Source organism: Bombina bombina, chromosome 3, assembly GCF_027579735.1.
Source record: "Bombina bombina isolate aBomBom1 chromosome 3, aBomBom1.pri, whole genome shotgun sequence".
Taxonomy (NCBI): domain Eukaryota; kingdom Metazoa; phylum Chordata; class Amphibia; order Anura; family Bombinatoridae; genus Bombina; species Bombina bombina.
In genome coordinates this window covers 303,895,634-303,914,569 of record NC_069501.1, presented here as the reverse complement: position 1 = coordinate 303,914,569, position 18,936 = coordinate 303,895,634, and the positions used below count along the sequence as shown (strand labels likewise).

General features: G+C 36.1%; 1 protein-coding gene across 8 annotated transcripts in view; it reads left to right on the top strand.

The window, feature by feature from the left end:
- ADGRG2 (adhesion G protein-coupled receptor G2) overlaps nucleotides 1-18,936 on the top strand; it is a 308,878-nt gene that overhangs the window by 151,921 nt on the left and 138,021 nt on the right. For 7 of the 8 annotated variants that reach the window (XM_053706390.1, XM_053706388.1, XM_053706387.1 and 4 more), the window contains 4 exons: nucleotides 9,923-9,964; nucleotides 13,855-13,929; nucleotides 15,131-15,184; nucleotides 16,008-16,061. In XM_053706390.1, coding sequence (XP_053562365.1) covers nucleotides 9,923-9,964; nucleotides 13,855-13,929; nucleotides 15,131-15,184; nucleotides 16,008-16,061 — 225 coding nt within the window. The remainder of the gene's footprint in view (nucleotides 1-9,922; nucleotides 9,965-13,854; nucleotides 13,930-15,130; nucleotides 15,185-16,007; nucleotides 16,062-18,936) is intronic. The other variant, XM_053706386.1, reaches the window with a different exon arrangement.

Below are 18,936 nucleotides of genomic sequence, written 5' to 3'. Positions count from 1 at the left end.
TTCATTTGACTAGACTAACGGCTAAGAATTCAGTTTTTTACTATACTGGCGCGCAGAGCGCTATGGCTTATATCATGGTCAGCTGTCGTGACTTTAATAAATAAGCTACTTAACTTCCCTTCAAGGGGCAGACCCTATTAGGGCCTGGTTTGAAGGAGATTATTGCTTATATCACTGGAGGAAAAGGTCATGCCCTTCCTCAGGATAGGTCCAAATCAAGGGCCAAAAAAGGTCTAATTTTCGTGCCTTTTAAAACTTCAGGGCAGGTGTGGCATCCACTTCCTCTAAGGCAAAACAAGAGGGAATTTTTGCTCAGTCCAAGGCGGTCTGGAGACAATCGGACCTGGAACAAAGATAAGCAGGCCAAGGAGCCTGCTGCTGCCTCTAAGGCAGCATGAAGGAATGGACCCCTATCTGGTAACGGATCCTATAGGGGGCAGACTTTCATTCTTCGCCCAGGCGTGGGCAAGAGATGCCTAGGATCCCTAGGCATTGGAATTTATATCCCAGAGATATCTGCTGGATTTCAAAGATTCCCCCCCCAAAAAAGGGGAGATTTCGCCTTTCACAATTATCTGCAAACCAGATAAAGAAGGAGGCATTCTTACATTGTGTACGAGATCCATCCAGTTCCAAGAGAGGAACAGGGACAGAGTTTTTACTCAAATCTGTTTGTGGTTCCCAAGGAGAGGGAACCTTCAGACCTATTTTGGATCTAAAGATCTTAAACAAATTCCTCAGAATTCCGTCATTTAAGATGGAAACTATTCGTACCATCTTAACTATGATCCAGGAGAGTCAATAGAGGACTACAATGGATTTGAAGGATGCTTATCCTCACATTGTGACGCATAAAGATCACCATCGTTTTTCAGGTTTGCCTTTCTATACAGGCATTACAAGTTTGTAGCTCTTTCCTTTGGGATATCTACAGCCCCAAGAATCTTTATGGAGGTTCTGGGGTCGCTTTGGCGGTCCTTAGGCCGCGGGGCATAGAAGTGGCCCCTTATTTAGACGACATCCTGATACAGGCGTCAAACATCCAAATTGCCAAGTCTCATACGGACGTAGTACTGGCATTTCTGAGATCACATGGGTGGAAAGTGAACAAGGAAAGAGTTCTCTATCCCCAATCTCAAGGGTTTCCCTCCTAGGGACTCTGATAGATTCTGTAGAAATGAAAATTTACCTGACGGAGTCCAGGTTGTCAAAGTTTCTAAATTTCTGCCGTGTTTTTCATCCCATCCGCGCCCTTCGGTGGCTCAGTACATGAATGAAATCGGCTTAATGGTAGCGGCAAGGGACATAGTACCGTTTGCACGTCTACGTTTCAGACCGCTGCAACTATGCATGCTCAGTCAGAGGAACGGAGATTACACAGATTTGTTCCCCTGTTAAACCTGGACCAAGAGACCAGAGATTCTCTTCTCTGGTGACTATGTCGGGTCCATCTGTCCAAGGGTATGACCTTCCGCAGGTCAGATGGGACAATTGTTACAATAGATGCCAGCCTTTTAGATTGGGATGCAGTCTGGAACTCCCTGAAGGCTCAGGGATAGTGGACTTAGGAGGAGACCCTCCTTCTAATAAATATTCTGGAACTGGGAGTGATATTCCATGCTCTTCAGACTTGGCCTCAGTTAGCAACTCTGAGGTACATCATTCTCAGTCGGACAATATACACGACTGTGGCTTACATCAGCCATCAAGGGGGAACAGAAGTTCCCTAGCGATGTTAGAAGTCTTACAATAATTCACTGGACAGAGACTCACTCTTGTCTATCAGCTATCCATATCCCAGGTGTTGAGAACTGGGAGGTGGATTTTCTAAGTCGTCAGACTTTTCTTCCGGGGGAGTGGGATTTCCTCCGGAGGTCAAGACCAAGCAGGAGAGGACTTTGGTGTTTTTGACAGCGCCTGCGTAGCCACGCAGGACCTGGTATGCAGATCTGGTGGACATGTCAGCCTTTCCATCACGTTCTCTTCTTCTGAGACAGGTCCCTCTACCTCAGGGTCCTTTCAACCATCTAAATAGAATCAATCTGAGATGGACTGCCTGGAGACTGAACGCTTGATGTTATCAAAGCATGGCTTCTCCGAGTCAGTCATTGATACCTTAATACAGACATGAAAGCCTGTCTCTAGGAAAATTGAACATAGATATGGTGTAAATATCTGATTGTTATGAATCCAAGGGTTACTCATGGAGTAAAGTCTGGATTCCCAGGATATTATCTTTTCTCCAAGATGTTTTTGAGAAAAGGGTTTTCAGCTAATTCCTTAAAAGGGACAGATTTTTACTCTGTCTATTTTTTTGCACAAGCGTCTGGCAGGTATTCTAGACGTTCAGGCATTTGGTCAGGCTTTGGTTAGATCCAAGCCTGTGTTTAAAACTGTTGCTCCGCCATGGAGCTTAAACCTGGTTCTTAAGGTTCTTCAAGAAGTTCCGTTTGAACCTTTTTTGTTCCATAGATATCAATCTTTATCTTGGAAAGTTCCTTTTGGGTAGCTATTTCCTCGACTCGTAGAGTCTCCAAGTTATCTGTGTAACAATGTGATTCTCCTTATCTGGTCCTTCGTACGGATAAGGTAGTCCTGCGTACCAACCTGGGTTTTTTCCTAAGGTGGTATCTAACAAGAACATCACTCAAGAGATAGTTGTTCCATGCTTGTATCCTAATCCTTCCTCAAAGAAGGAACGTCTATTACACAATACTGGACGTGGTTTGTGCTTTAAAGTTTTACTTACAAGCTATTACAGTTCTCATCAAATGTTCACCTTGTTTGTTGTCTATTCTGGACAGAGGAGAGGTCAAAAGACTTCAGCAGCCTCTTTTTGGTTAAAAAGCATAATTTATTTAGCTTATGAGACTGCTGGACAGCAGCCTCCTGAAGGGATTACAGCTCATTCTACTAGAGCTGTGGTTTTCACTTGGGCCTTTTTTAAATGTGGCTTCTGTTGAACAGATTTACAAGACGGAGTCTTGGTCTGCGCTTCATACTTTTTCAAATTTAACAAATTTGATACCTTGCTTCTTCGGAGGCTATTTTTGGGATAAAGGGTTTTTTACAGGCAGTTGTAACTTCCGTTTAAGTACCTGCCTTGTCCCTCCCATCATCCGTGTACTTTAGCTTTGGTATTGGTATTCCATAAGTAATGGATGATCCGTGGACTGGATACACTTAACAAGAGAAAACATAATTTATGCTTACCTGATAAATTTATTTCTCTTGTAGTGTATCCAGTCCACGGCCCGCCCTGTCACTTTAAGGCAGGTAATTTTTTCATTTGAACTACAGTCACCACTGCACCCTATGGTTTTTTCCTTTCTCTGCATGTTTTCGGTCGAATGACTGAATATGGCAGTTAGGGGAGGAGCTATATAGCAGCTTTGCTGTGGGTGGACTCTTGCAACTTCCTGTTGGGAAGGAGAATATATTCCATAAGTAATGGATGATCCGTGGACTGGATACACTACAAGAGAAATAAATTTATCAGGTAAGCATAAATTATGTTTTTCTTTCCAATGGCATGGAGAGTCCACAAATTCATTCAATTACTAGTGGGAACCAATACCAAATCTAGAGTTCACAGAATGGAAGGGAGGGATACACAAGACAGGCAAACCTAAACAGAATGCATCACTGCTTGGAAAACTTTCCTCCCAAAAGAAACCCCAGCAGAGGCAAAAACATAAAATTTGAAAAAAGTATGCAATGATGACCAAGTGGCCGCCTTGCAAATCTGTTCCATAGAAGCATCATTTTTAAAGGCCCAAGAGGAAGCGACAACTCTAGTGGAGTGAGCCGTAATTTTCTCTGGAGGCTACTGTCCAGCTGTCTCATAAGCCAATTAAATAACACTTCTCAACCAGAAGGAGAGAGTAGAAGAAGTGACCTTCTGACCCCTCAGTTTACCAGAAAAGGCAACAAAAAGAGCAGAAGATTGATGAAAATCTTCCGTAACCTGTAAATAGCCCATTCCCCTGGATGAAACATCTGCCTGCTTAAATAAGTCACTTCCCAGTTGTCCACCCCTAGGATATGAATGGCAGAGAGATGACAATTGTGAGACTCTGCCCACTGAATAATGTGAGTCACCTCCTTCATAGCTAACAAGCTCCAATTTCCTCCTTGGTGGTTGATATACGCCACAAAGTGATGTTGTCCGATTGAAATCTGATAAACCAGACTAAACTCAGTTGAGGCCAAGCTGTTAGAGCATTGAAAATTGCTCTCAATTCTAGGATATTTATAGGGAGGGCAGACTCCTCCTGAGTCCGAAGTCCCTGATCTTTTAGGGACCCCAAAACTGCTCCCCAGCCTAACAGGCTGGCATCCGTGGTCACAATCTCTCAAGAAGGTCTCAGGAAACAAGTGCCCTGAGACAAGTGGTCCTGGGAGATCCACCAAGACAGATAAATCCTTGTCTGAGAGTCTAAAACTCTCCTCTGAGAAAGATCCATTTTGTCTCCGTTCCATTGACTGAGCATACATACACATCTCATTCAAAAGTAAATGGAGATGCTCCAGTTAAAATCTAAAATGAACCTTCCTTTAGAATCTACTGTACTAGGAACCACAGATTCCGAATCAGAGATCTCGCCCTCAGAAGCTGCAGAGGAATGATCCTCGCTAGATAACTGACAAATCAGTCTTGGCGGAAACAGAACCCATAAAAATGTTCTTAGATTTCCTCTTACTTTTACCAGAGCTAGGTAAAGCACTTAGAGCTGCAGAAACTGCAGAAGTCAACTGTGCAGCATAAATCTTTAGGCAAACAAACACTCCCAGAAATTGACTGAGAGGAACCACAGGGCACTGCATGTGAATCTGTCAAAGACTGGGATATGTTAGAGGAGGGCAGAGACAACCCCTAAACAGCATTATCCTGAGAAAAAGAAGGCTCAGATAAGGAATCCTTATCCGTAGATAATAAAACCTTATTAAAAAAGGGGGACAAAATTGCACAGGAGGAAAAACCTGGGCATCTGCACAATAAAGACATTTATCAAATGACAGAGAAAGCTTAGGATTAGCATCCATAGTAAAAATAAAATAGACCTTTTATTTTCCTTATACTCTAAATTCTTTATAGAAAATTAGAATAAAAAAAACTTTAGGCATAGATATTAAATAATTATTAAAACTGGCAACTCTACACCCCAGCCACGCTGTAGAGACTCTCCCAACCGGTAACCAGGAATCCAATCCACACCAGAAGATAAAACAATCTTGTTCAAACTGCAAATCCTAGAAAGCTGCAACCATCAGAGAGAAGCGACAGGCAGGAAAAACGATCTTATGGCAGAAAAAACGCTCTGACTCCTTGAAAATCCGGCTTCAAAACAAACTGTTCCTCACTCAGGAAGTAACTGAGCGGTCACATGATCGCAAATTCAAAAGTAAGGTGTGGTCCAACAACTTTCTTAAAGAGATATTACCCAAACAAAATAAAAGGTAACTTTGTGCACACAAATCTCCATAGTCAAAATAAAAAAAACCTTCACATGACAGAACAGTGCCCTGAACTGCTGCCCAATAAATCCTCAAACTTTTAAAAGGATATTCAGTCCCAAAAGGATCCACCTTGTTCTCACATTATCCTTTTTTTTAACAAGGAACTTCTAAGATCTTAATCATTCTCACCTAGAAAGTAAAAGCACTTACCTGTGGATCCGCTGTAGGGCAGGTACAGCAAACAGGTGTGCAGAACCCTCACTGACATAGACCTGTAGATAAAGAAAAAACTGAGTAACTAACCCTGTTTTTCTATATAGGGGTAGCAAAAATGTTGGAAGGTAAGCAAAGACCACCTCGCCATCTTCCAACTGCTAAAAGCCACCATTACTCTTACTAAAGAGAATTACATGGACACAGCATAACCCCAATCCTTGCTTGCAGGAAAAGGTACCCATTAAAGGATTAACAACTTGATTTCTTCAGGCACCTTCTTCTCACATCATCTACAATCTTACACAGGCAAAGAATGACTGGGGATTGGGGTAGTGGGAGGATACTTGAAGCTTTGCTGGGGTGTTCTTTGCCTCCACCTGGTGGCCAGGAGTTGAATTCCCACTAGTAATTGAATGGATTCATGGACTCTCCATGCCATTGGAAAGAAAAATAATACTTCTGCCGCTAGGTTAAAGGGATGAAAAGTCAAACTTAAACTTTTTTGATTCAGATAGTATGCAATTTTAAACAACTTTAAAATTTGCTTCTATTGTCTAATTTGCTTCATTCTTTTGGTATCTTTTGTTGAATAGCATGCCTAGGAAGGCTCAGGAGCAGTGTAAAAAATAACTGTTCTTTTAAGAAACAGGTGACAAAATCAAGACATGCAAACAAGTGATCAATAAATAGATATGATATTGTGTACAGATATTAGAACACTGTTACATGAGTTATGTAGAAGAAAAATAACATACAACTATACAACATTAACAACCTAATTAATACGACACCTTACTTCTATAACAGTCCTTTATACTCATACTAAACCAATAGCTTTTGGGTTCTCACTCTTTGATGGGCCAGTGTTCCCAGACTTCCTGGTTGTGGGTCTCTGATCTTTAGGGACTGCTCTAGGACAGGTCTTTGGTCCAAAGTTCTCTCAAAGATGAGTAAGTTATTATATGAGGAATAATCTATATGTGACTTTAAAGAGGTTACAAATATAAAGAATATGTAGCAGCATTAGTAAAAAAAAATATATCTTTATAAATTAAGCTTGGGGATCCAAAAAGCATGCTCTGAAACGTATATTTTTTGGATTCTAATGTTGTATTGATAAAGGGAAGTTTTTTTAACTTACATGGCTACATATACTTTATATTTCATGCTGTTATTTGTGGGATATTACTTAAAGGTGCTGGGCTGAGACACATAGTTGAACTGTTTCAAGAGGTTAGACCTTGCTGTGTGAGTAAGAATGGGTAACTACTGCTCTCTGCTTCTGACAACGTTTTAGTTATGTTTTTTATGTGGACGATACTGTGTATGGGACAAGAAATGGTTAATAATGTTCTATTTATTTGTGACAAGGGGTTAATTGGCATTTAACAAGTCATTATAAATGCGGCACTGTATGTAGCTGAAAATAGCTCAATAATATTCTATAAATATCTGACGGGATTATACCAGTCTATGCAGCTAACAAGGGGTTAATATTTTCTTGGTGACTGAGAAAAGGAAATGTTGTTCTTTGTGTTGCTGGCAAACAACTTATGTAGTTGCAACTGTTAAATTTGAAGCATGAAACAGAAATATGTTTCCATTCTAGATTGGTTAAGAAAAACACCTGGTTCAAAAGAATTTCTTTGTTAAAAAGCATACTTAGGTAGGCTCAGGAGCAGAAATGCACTCCTGGGAGTTAGTTACACATTTCTAGCTACACACATATGCCTAGTAAGGAAGGAGCTTGAGGATTGCACTGAAAAGCTAACACCTATTTGGACTGCAAAAGAATATAAGGGCTCGGAGTTCATACTTATGTGTGAGTTAAAGGGACATGAAACCCCAAAAAATTATTTCATGCTTTAGAAAGAGCTTGCAATTTTAAACAACTTTCTAATTTACTTCTATTATCTAATTTGCTTCATTCGCTTTATATCCTTTGCTGAAAAGCATATCTAGATAGGCTCAGTTGCTGCTGATTGGTGGCTGCACATAAATGCCTTGTGTGATTGGCTCACCCATGTTCATTGCTATTTCTTTAACATAGGATATCTAATGAATGAAGCGAATTACGTAATAGAAGTATATTGGAAAGTTGTTTAAGATTGTTTTCTCTACCCGAATCATAAAAGTGTTGGGTTTAGTGTCCCTTTAATATATGTGCCTAGTGTCATTGGCTTACCCAATGTGTTCAGCTAGGTCCTAGTTATGAACTATTGCTCCCCCAACAACAAAGGATACCGTGAGAACAAAGAAAATGTGATAAAAGCAGTAAATTGGAAAGTTTTTTAAAACTTTATTCTCCATCGGAATCATGAAAAAAATAAGTTTCATGTCCATTTATAAGGTAACCTAAGAGTAGCCTAAGGGGGCAAACACTGGAAGTGCATATGCTTACTTTAAAGCTAAATATATAAATGCATATATGCTTCTGTGCATAGATGAGTAAATGAATATGTGATATTAAAGGGACATGAAAATCCAAACTTTTCTTTCATGATTTGGATAGAATATACAATTGTAAACAACTTTCCAATTTACTTCTATTATCAAATTTGCTTCATTCTTTTGTTATCCTTTGCTGAAGAAACAGCATTGCACTACGGACAGCTAGCTGAATGCATCTAGTTAGCCAATCACAAGAGACAAATATGTGCATGCACCAATCAGCAGCTAGCTACCACTAGTGTAGGATATGTGCGTCTTCATTTTCAACAAGGGATACCAAGAGATCAAAGCACATTTGAAAATAAAAGTGAATTTAAAAGTGGCTTAAAATAACGCACTCTATCTGAATCATGCAAGTTTAAATTTGACTTTCCTTGCCCATTTCTCTTTTGCAGACTTGTTTTCTTTCTTTCTCTGTCTTTCATCCACTTGCACCTCACACATAAACAACTCAGAACAATGTATTTTGTTTCCAAATAGTTCAGTAGATATTAACTCTAATCCTCTTTACTGTTTGTTCTAACTATTCTAACAATCTAACAATTATTGCTACACCAATGAGTTACAGAATAAACATTATTGGTGTAGTGAATCTATGGTAAATGGTAAAATTAGGTTTGGTTTGCAGATCACAGAAAATGTATCAAGGGAGGCAATAATAAGAAAATGTCAATGGTTCCCTGCACCATTAATAATATAGTTATGAGATATCTAATCTAACACTAATATGTGCGTCATTACTCAGCATCATTTTAGTTGAAAAAAGCCTCTGCTAATCTCTTTTAGAGTTTATGAGGTCACAGTTAGGGCTGTATTGAACTTCAATCCCTGATATACAATAAACACACATGAAAGTATGAGAACTAGCAAGGTTTTAACTCTGAACTTGAAATCCTGCTGAACTAGCATATTTATGAGACTGTCCTGTGTTGTATGTACTCAATATCTCCACAAATAAAAAAAAAGTCATAAGATAAATCTAAAAATAGAGATTACTCCCAGAACCAAAAATCGACTACATTCATATCTCTAATTAAAATGAATTCTGTATCTGATAGGCCTAGAGTTAGTTACAGTTGAGAATGTTCATATTGTTTATTAAATCTAAATAAACATACCACCTTAATATATACACAATTAAACACATAAATACAAATGTACATATATATAGACATATGTAGAAGTCCATTGTTAACTAGATTAAAACATGTAAAAGCATATTTATGCAATATTCATATTTAATAAAGTGTTATACAATGTATTTACTGTATATATTTTACATTCCAATGTTCTGCACATAGCAGAATATGTTCTATGTATTTATAAATAGATATTCCTATATATAACTGTATATATCTATACCTAAATATAATCATGTATATATGTATGTATATATACTGTATATATATATATATATATGTATGTAAAGTTAGATATATATTGTACCAATATAACATCAGATATATATAGAAATATGCATTTATAAATAAATAGAACATATTCTGCTACGTGAAGAAGATTGGAATGTGAAATATCCATAGGGTTAGCACCCTTGAGAATATGCGATAAGTTCGGCTTTTTGCACGCGTCAGGTTAGTTCAAGAGTGCAACCCGACGCACGCAAAAAGTGTACTTCTGGGGCAATTAGCGCTCTAGTGAAAGCGCTAAATAGCGATCCACTTGTAATCTGGCCCTAAATATTTATTGGCTATTCAATGTTTTTGGTGTATTTGAGACACATAGATTTTGTATCTAAATGTTATATATATGAGCTTAATCAAAACTCTCATTACAGATTCAACCAATGTTTCTGCAAATATATCGTCTTTTATTAAAGGTGAATATTTTTGTTTTATTTTCTAATTTTCTTTTTTGGAATATTTGCATCTGTGTAAACAACAATATCTTATGTCATTTAGGCAATTTTTATGTCATAATACAGCTTATACATACAAATTAAAGGCAATACTTTTGTATACATAGTACAGATAGTACAGTGCTGTAATCAGAAAGGTAATAGTAGTTGTTTTAAGTTGCATTTTAGAACACACACACAAAACAAAAACAAAAACAGACACAGACAGAGAAAATTGTCCCAGTACCATTTATCTATGTACCGCTAAAATTGTACTTTTACAATATATTTCTTAGTGAGTGACTTGGGTGCATTTGGGGATATGGTACGGACTAGTACCCCAGTATTACAATAATACTATTTGCCCTCGATAATTAAACAAGGGACTTGAACTGAATGAATGTCCGAATGATCAGTTAAGTTTACAAGTTTGTATCAGTGCACCGGGCAGCAAGCACCGGGCTTATCCACTACAAGGCTCTGTAATATAAACATTCAATATAGAAACTGGGTTGTGCCAGATAAAAAATTTAACTTTATATATAGCCTATCAATAGAGTGGACAGTAGATAATATAAACTCACAGATGATATCCTGCTCAGACTGTGATTAATTTAATTTTAGCTGTATGAGTGTTGCACAGCTGATTGGAATGAACAGTAACCGTGGGGAGCAACTGCAGCTCCAATAATTATAACAGTAAAAACTCTCAGCCTGGGTTGTGCCAGACTTAGCTATATTTATATACTGAACTGTGTGAGATGATGTGCAGTGGTGTGTGCCTGAAGAAATACTATGATTAATGAATAATGGTAAACCTGTATCGGCCAACTGGGTTATTATTATCGATCCACTAAAAAGGCTCTTTAATTTACAAATACTTAACTTACCCAGTCTGGGTTGTGCCAGACTTAGTTATATCAGATATATATAGCCTTTCACACATAGTGGATGCCGGAATAATAGCACTTAAACTCATTGTGATTATCCTGACAGGATTACCAACTCTGACACCTTACAGACATAGCTAGGCTGAATAATTATTCATATGACCTGGTAGTAGCTGCAGGCCATTGCCGCAGTGTACTGAAGTTACAATATGGACTGAATAGCAGCATGGTGTGTCTGATCCAGTGATACCGAAATACTTGAGCAGAGGGAGTAACAGACGATTACTCGATATAATGATAATCACTCTGACACTGAGGACCATTTTCCTTGTCTCTATATTTGACATGGAAAAACCATAATTCAATAATATAATTCAGTAATCCAGCGATAAACAAATAGAGGGGGCACGCTTCACCCAATCTCTGATTATATGTACCCAACTCACACTTGTAATCACTATTTGATTTAGTTATATTGCAACAGTGTTTAGCGGACGTTACTTTGTTACTTTTTGGATCATTCATGACTGTGAATACATACAGGCCTAATCCCAATAACTGGTGATCCAATAAATGTTGATACTACTAGTATCTGGTACTGGAGTGTATTTTAATAGTGTTTGTACTTTAACCAACAATTTGGTTTTTTAATGGTTATAATAAAAGTTATTTTTTATAAAATCCTGGTGGGACCACCCGCCCTTTAGTTTAGGGCCCAGAGTGCTATAAGTGCATACTTTTGGAATCGTGGTATCCTTTATATCATCTTTCCATTCGGTTGGATTAATTTTGTGCACAAGCACCATTTCCTCTATACAGACATACAGTTACTACACATTAAACAGGAGAACACATAGATAAATAAATTAAAGAGGAAAAGCCCGAGGAGTGCCACTATTCAATATTGTGTGTGTTAAGAGAAAATTGTGACTGTCATTTTTTTTTTTTTTTTTTAAATATTCACTAAAAAGTTTGGATTTTAGAATAAATTTGGATTTTAGAGTAAATTTGGATTATAGAGTAAGTTTGGATTGTAGAATAAATTTGAATTGTACAGTCAATTTGGATTTTGGAATTCCGGATTTGGGGATTTATAATTAAATGGGTGTTTGAAACCCTCTCACGCTTGATTGTGTTTACTGATAAAACACACTGACAATACCATCCAGGGTTCAGAAATTACTGTCTACTAAAAACAAGAGCAAGCTTGTGATCAACACCTATGGTTCAAATAAAAATTTTAAACAGATTATGTGATTTATTTGATCCACTTGAGAACAGTGTACTGCTCATGTTTAAACAATGTGTTATACAGCTGCATAAATATAGCTTGGTATCTGAATTGAGTAAGTGTAGTATAATAATAATAATAATAATAATAATAATAATAATAATAATAATAATAATAATAATAATATTAAAGCATATAAAGGCAGCTTTCTGTAAGGAATTAAATCTTCCTTATGTCTGAAATACACATTATGATGCTGTAAGTACCATTGTGCCCTCTAGTGGACACTTTAATCTTAAGTGAAATAAGGAATTTACAAATTCACCATGCTGTTCAAAATCGATGATGTAAGGAAACAATAGCAGCGGCTAAATATTTATAGGTGTCAGGGTTATGGTACACTATCTAAGTTTAAAGGCACCAATGTGGGATGATAGTGAGAGTAAATACTCTGCCCTGTTAGGTGTTCCACAATTTAGGCTATTATTATTCCATTCAGAACTAGTTACTACATAAACATTGTAGCACAGTGCTTTAAACCTATATACAAGATTACAACGTCTGGTGGCAATTCCACATATTAAAAGAGTCAAATTGTCAAAAGAGTCAAATTGTTCACTTGTAATGTAGTAACTGGATTTCTATTTTACCAGTTATAGCTCCACAATGTTATTGCTGTAATTTTAATAGTATTGTGGTGGAGTAGTTATATAGGGAATCGAGATTAGGCTTGCTGAGTATATAAAGGCTAGAGAGAGGTCATGTAGCACTAAGATTTGTTTTTATTAAATTATAAGCTACAAATGTAGCAAAGTAATCATACTGAGTGCCAACAATATCTTAAATTGTAAGTTATAGGATTGGATCGCTCCCCGTGGTATGTGTGTATACACGCACCAGTAAAAATAAGAAGTGACACAGTTAACTACTTGGGACTACGCCTATAGTATACACTATCTCCAATTATTAACTCGCTAGAGGGAGAGTATCTGAGTCCCATCAAGGGTTAATCCAAACCTAAGATGTGTTTACTTGGATTATAGGTGACACAATTCGTCAGCCAACACCGCAAGCATAAAGGGAAAAGTAAAATAAATAATATTACGAGTACCTAATATTCCACAATTGCTAAATTAAAAAAGAGAAAGACTCAACGTCCCTACTCCCCCTGACATGTTTCGCCTGTAGGCTTTATCAAAAGTGGCATAGATATATACAGTATTGTACCAAAATACCATCAGATATATGTAGAAATATGTATTTATGAATAAATAAAACATATTTTGCTATGTGAAGGACATTGGGATGTAAAATATTAATGTTTTTATGTCAGGTTAGCGCACTTGAGAATATAGATCGGATTTGCTTGTGAGTAGGTTTTTTTCCCCACTTTTTTTGCTGCATTGACTTTAATGGGTGAATACATTAATGCGTATTCTAACGTCGGCTTTTTGAGCGCAATGCGCATTAGGTTAGCATGTGAGTGAAAACGTTTTACTTTCAATTTGTAATCAAGCACTACCCGATGCGTGCAAAAAGCTTACTTCTAGCATAGCTAGCGCTCAAGCAATAAATGCCGCTCCACTCGTAGTCTGGCCCTATACAACTTACTGCCATTTTAGTATTATCTGTAAAATAACTAGGGATTTTGCTGTTTCATTTTTATACAATAAAAAAAATCTTTAGAACATTCTTTGCATATTAATGCACACGTGACATTAACTTCAAATTCACTGTCTTTTCTTTATTAGGGATTGCAAGTTCATTCCCAGATACAACTCCCAGTAAAACATCTTCTATAATATCACTTACCCGAGAATCAACAAGTAAGTACCTTGAGTTTTGATTTTTTTTGTCTTTGTTCTCCTAAAAAAAAGATATTTAAAATACCATATTCCAGTTTGGCCTTAAAATATATTTCTTATAAAGTTCCAAAGGACAAGAAGTAGACTCTTTTTATTGTGTATAAGTAATATACTCATTCATGTGTGTTGGGGCCAGGACAGCTTGCTTTATTAATGATTGGATTGTTTCATTTTGAGCAGGTTATCCAGTTTGGTAAAGATTAGTCATTTCCTAATGTTTCATGTAATTGAGTCTGCAGATTTGTTCTTTTTGGTTAACACCAATGATAGGGTTACAATTATAGGTCTAAATATATGTTTTCTGACATTCCTTATAAAAGTAATGTCTTATCTGGCCCTCAGGTAGAAAATATTACTACATAACAGTTGTTTGTTTGTTTTGTTTTTTTAAAAGACAAACATTCATCAAGTTCAGCATTTATTTCATCACAAGGGGTCATGCTCTCAAGTAAAAGAGTAGTAGGTTTAGGGGTAATTTGTGGAAGCACTTCTTCACAAAAATGGGCAGTTGATTCATGGATTAAACTTCCATGAGAGGTGGTGAGGACAAACACTGTGGGGATTTCAAGAATGCCTGGGATAAGCATAAAGCTATCCTACAAACTAATTAAGCTTACACTTTTAGGAAATGTTGGGCATACTTGTTCGGCCTATGGTTCTTAACTGAAGTCAAAATATATGTTTCTATCTATAATACTTAAACTATAGCCACACTACCATGTATTTATAGTTCTGCATACATATGATGTTGTACATGGTTGGTATTATAATGCAGAAGGGATATTCATCATATAAATGCCTCATTTTAAACCTATGGACACATTTTCAAATTTCTATAGACAGTAAACCAAAAATACTATTGTCAGGTTTTCAATGTCTAAAACAAACCAAGACTGTCTAATGAATCAATGGGACATGGAAAGGAACCTCCAAATGGAAGGACAATGTTGTCAAAATTTGTATATATTTATGTACTGTAAAAGTATTGTTTTGTTTTGTTTTGCTTTTTAAATCCCCTTAGCGAGAAATTTGCCACATTCATTGATAGTAAGTAAATTTAGGCCAGATTTGTCACATTCCACGTTTCTTTATGGTTATGACTGTAGGTGTCATAGAGTTCTTAAAGTACTTTATGAACTGGAAACTATTTTTCTTTAATCAGTAACAGAATCTAATGTAGATGTCAAAGCATCAACCTTGGCGTTGACTCGTGAAGGTGAGTATTTGTGTTCCACTCATTTGCAGTAGAGAAGACATGACTTATTTTTCCATAACGCTAAAATTTATTGTTAATTTAAACCCAATTAAATCAAGTCACTTTCTCTAAATATCATATGTCTATATGCATCATGCACTTTTTTTATATATCTACACCTGATTATAAAAAGCCAGTCCAAAACCACCGTTACCATCATGCAATGCTCCATTTTAAATCTGTGCATGTACAGCTGTATTTACTGAAATAGAAAACATTGTAGATTAAAGGCTAGTTTAGTAATATTGCACAGAATACAGTGTTGTCTATTTTAAATGTATCTTGACTCTTTCTTACTTTATAACATTGAATAAAGAGATACAGAAGTGAAAATTAAACTTTCATTATTCAGATAGTGTAAATTTAAAAACATTCAAATTTACTTTTATTATCAAATTTGCTTCCTTTTCTTATTCCCCTTTGTTAAAATGTAGCTCCTTTCCATGAAAAGACATGTAGAGAGACTCAGAAAGATGCATGTGTCTTGAGTGTATATGACAGAACTATTTACAGTTTTGTATGTAATAATGTCATACATATCGTGCTAAAGTCACGTGCACGCTCCCCTACCTAGGTATTCTGTTGTTGATAGAATACCATGAGAATGATGTAAATTTGATATCAGAAGTAATTATTGTATTTATATCTGAAACATTAAAGTTTAATTTTAACTTCAATGTCACTTTAACCACTCAACTGTCAGATAGTTCTTCATTGTATTGCTTTAGTAAAAATACAAGATATGTTAGAAATCTGTTGCCTCAATAAATTATTTTATTAATAGTGACAAGTGGTCATCTGAATCCGGCTCCAACAACACTGAATGTGACTACTGGAGGTAGGTATAATTTTATCTAGATAAGACCTAAGTTATCATTTAAGTCTAGAAATTATTTTTATGGATAACATTTTTCACACTTCTCTGAGTGTTACTGTACAAACACTTTTTGTAGATTAATACCTGTGACATTAGTAATTAACACACATTAAACACTATGTGGTCGATTCCAATATTTATTTTTACGTTTATCAGCAGTTTTTCAGCTCCTGATACATTTTTTTAAGATCTAAGCAAGTGATCACAATCCAAGTGTTAACACCATTTCCAGATTTGGAAAAGTTTAGATTGGACCACAGGTTTTGCACTTTAGTTGGCAGGACAGACATTTATATACATGATATTTTGTATAGCTCATGAGATCTGCAGGAATTATGAGAAAACAGAAATCACATCCACAACATTGAGAAATGGTGTTTCGCAATGGTGCTCTTAATATATTTGCATATTTTTGCTCATTAAGTTCGGTATTCTTCTCTTTAGGAAAAGGTTTCTCTCTACAATCATGTAGTCTTGATCATTAGTTAAGTATTTGCAATTCAGTCTTGTTTGTTTAAAACCACAATTTTCTTACAGTAATAGAAATGCTGCAAAGGAAACCCCTGTGCTATACAATGTGACTGAGGTTTGGTAATCACTGTACAGTGGGATTTTGAAAATATGATCTGTTCATTGGGTTCTGCAACCTTGGACTCCCTTTAAAAGCAAGTAACTTAGCGGTCTCACAATTTACAGTGTGTGAACTGTTAAAATCCAGTTTTGAAGATGAGACAAATTGCGTCCACTTTCTTCTTATGTAAATGAATATCCTGCACTGTTCTTAATTTTAGATAAAAAATCTCAGTAAAACAGAAAATGAGGTTTTCCTAATTTATTTAAAAAATTAAAACAAATACTTTTAATATTTGACAAACATCATTGATCAGACATGCTCAGTATGCCCTTCATGCACCTAAACAAAAGGCATTCAGGTAGTTTAATACTTATCATAATCACTACTCTATACAACTGCAAAACACACCCTGACTTCAATAACCCCTTTAACCCTTTCGGAATTTCAGTGATCGGCATCTATTATCAGCAGTTCCAAGTGCTGTTGTGGGACAATAGAGATCAAATCTCTAGTGAGTTAATTATCTTGGCAGTCTGATTGTGATCACTTTGTTAAAGATTTTTTTTTTCTTGTTTTTCGGGAAAATATAATCGAAAGCTTGAAATCGACCCCATTATTTTAATTTGAAAACTCCTATAGCAACATCAAATGTGATTACTGCAGGAATGTACATGTATTTAAATTATAACATTATTAGAGGAAACTGGATTACTTTGGAAGTAATGTTTTCTTTTTCTTTTTTTTCTTTTGTTCCTTAAAGGGATCATTAAAGTTGCTAAAGAAATTTGAGTGAAATTAAATTTTTCACATTACATTGAATATTTCTGTCTTCACTCAGCGTTTAATTTTTTTGGTTGTATAACTGAGAAATTGAGTATGATTATCCTCCTAGTGTTATTACATAAGCTATCATTTTACATGGAGCTCATACCATAGTGCTACATACTATAGTGAGCAATGTGATGCAATTTAAGGACCTAGGGGCAGATTACAAGTGGAGCAGTAATTATCGCTCACGATTGCGAGCTAACTCCACTAGAAGTAAGCTTTTTGAGTGCGTCGGATACTGCACATATTACAAGTTGAAAGTAAAAAGTTTTCACTTGTGTGCTAATCTAACGCGCAAAAAGCAGAAGTTACAATATCACGATTGCAGTAACGTATTCTCTCATAGACTTCAATAGAGCATGTAAAGATTAAAAAAAAAGCTAACACTCTACTTGCGCGTAAACCCGATCCCATTAACCAAGTGCGCTAACCTGACATGAAATATGAACGTTTCACATTCCAATATTCTTCACATAGCAGAATATGCTCTATTTATTCATAAATACATATTTCTATATATGTGTGTATATATAAATGAAGGAAAGCACTCTCTGGTCTCTTAGTGAAAATGTAATGAATCAAGCGTGACGTTTCGGGGGGACACAGTCCCCTTCCTCAGACGAGGAAGGGGAGTGTGTCCCCGAAACGTCACGCTTGATTCATTAAATTTTCACTAAAAGACCAGCGAGTGCGTTCCTTCATTTATATATTCATATCTGCTAGCACCCTGGCATCTAACCCTTTGGAAGTGAGAGTGCTCTCATTGAATCAATATGTGTGTATATATGTATACCGGCATACTGTACCTTTTCCTATAGATATAGAGGTATAGATATGTATTTTACATGAACAGTATCATATATATATATATATATATATATATATATATATATATAAATAAAAAGTACATTATTTTCTATGTGAAGAACATAGGAATGTAAAATATGCGTTCCTCAATTTAGATATTAACATGGTTGGGTTAGTGAACATGAAAATCTAGGATTCTTAAGGCACGTTATTTAAATATTACATATTTTCAAACATAATATAAATTATTAAAAAAATAATAAACATACTGTAAAATATGAACTATCTTTGAGCCCTTATAACTTTTTATTGCAATTTTTTTTAAATTATTTTTATCAGACAGTGTTATTAAGATCGTAACTGTACAGTGAAATGTATTTTTAATGTTTTTTGTGACACTTTTTATTTCACCATAACAGTTAACAAGAGCTCTGTGGTTGTGATAACCCAATTGCGCTCAAGTGAATAAGTTTATGTTAAACATGTATTACTTGTGCTACTTCCGATGCACAAACCGCCGCGATAAACCCCTTATCGCTCACGCGTAACAGTTAGTGATCCACTCGTAATCTGGCCCTCAATATTTGATGATGGTATTTGTAAGAATTCAGTGTCCATAACTATGCT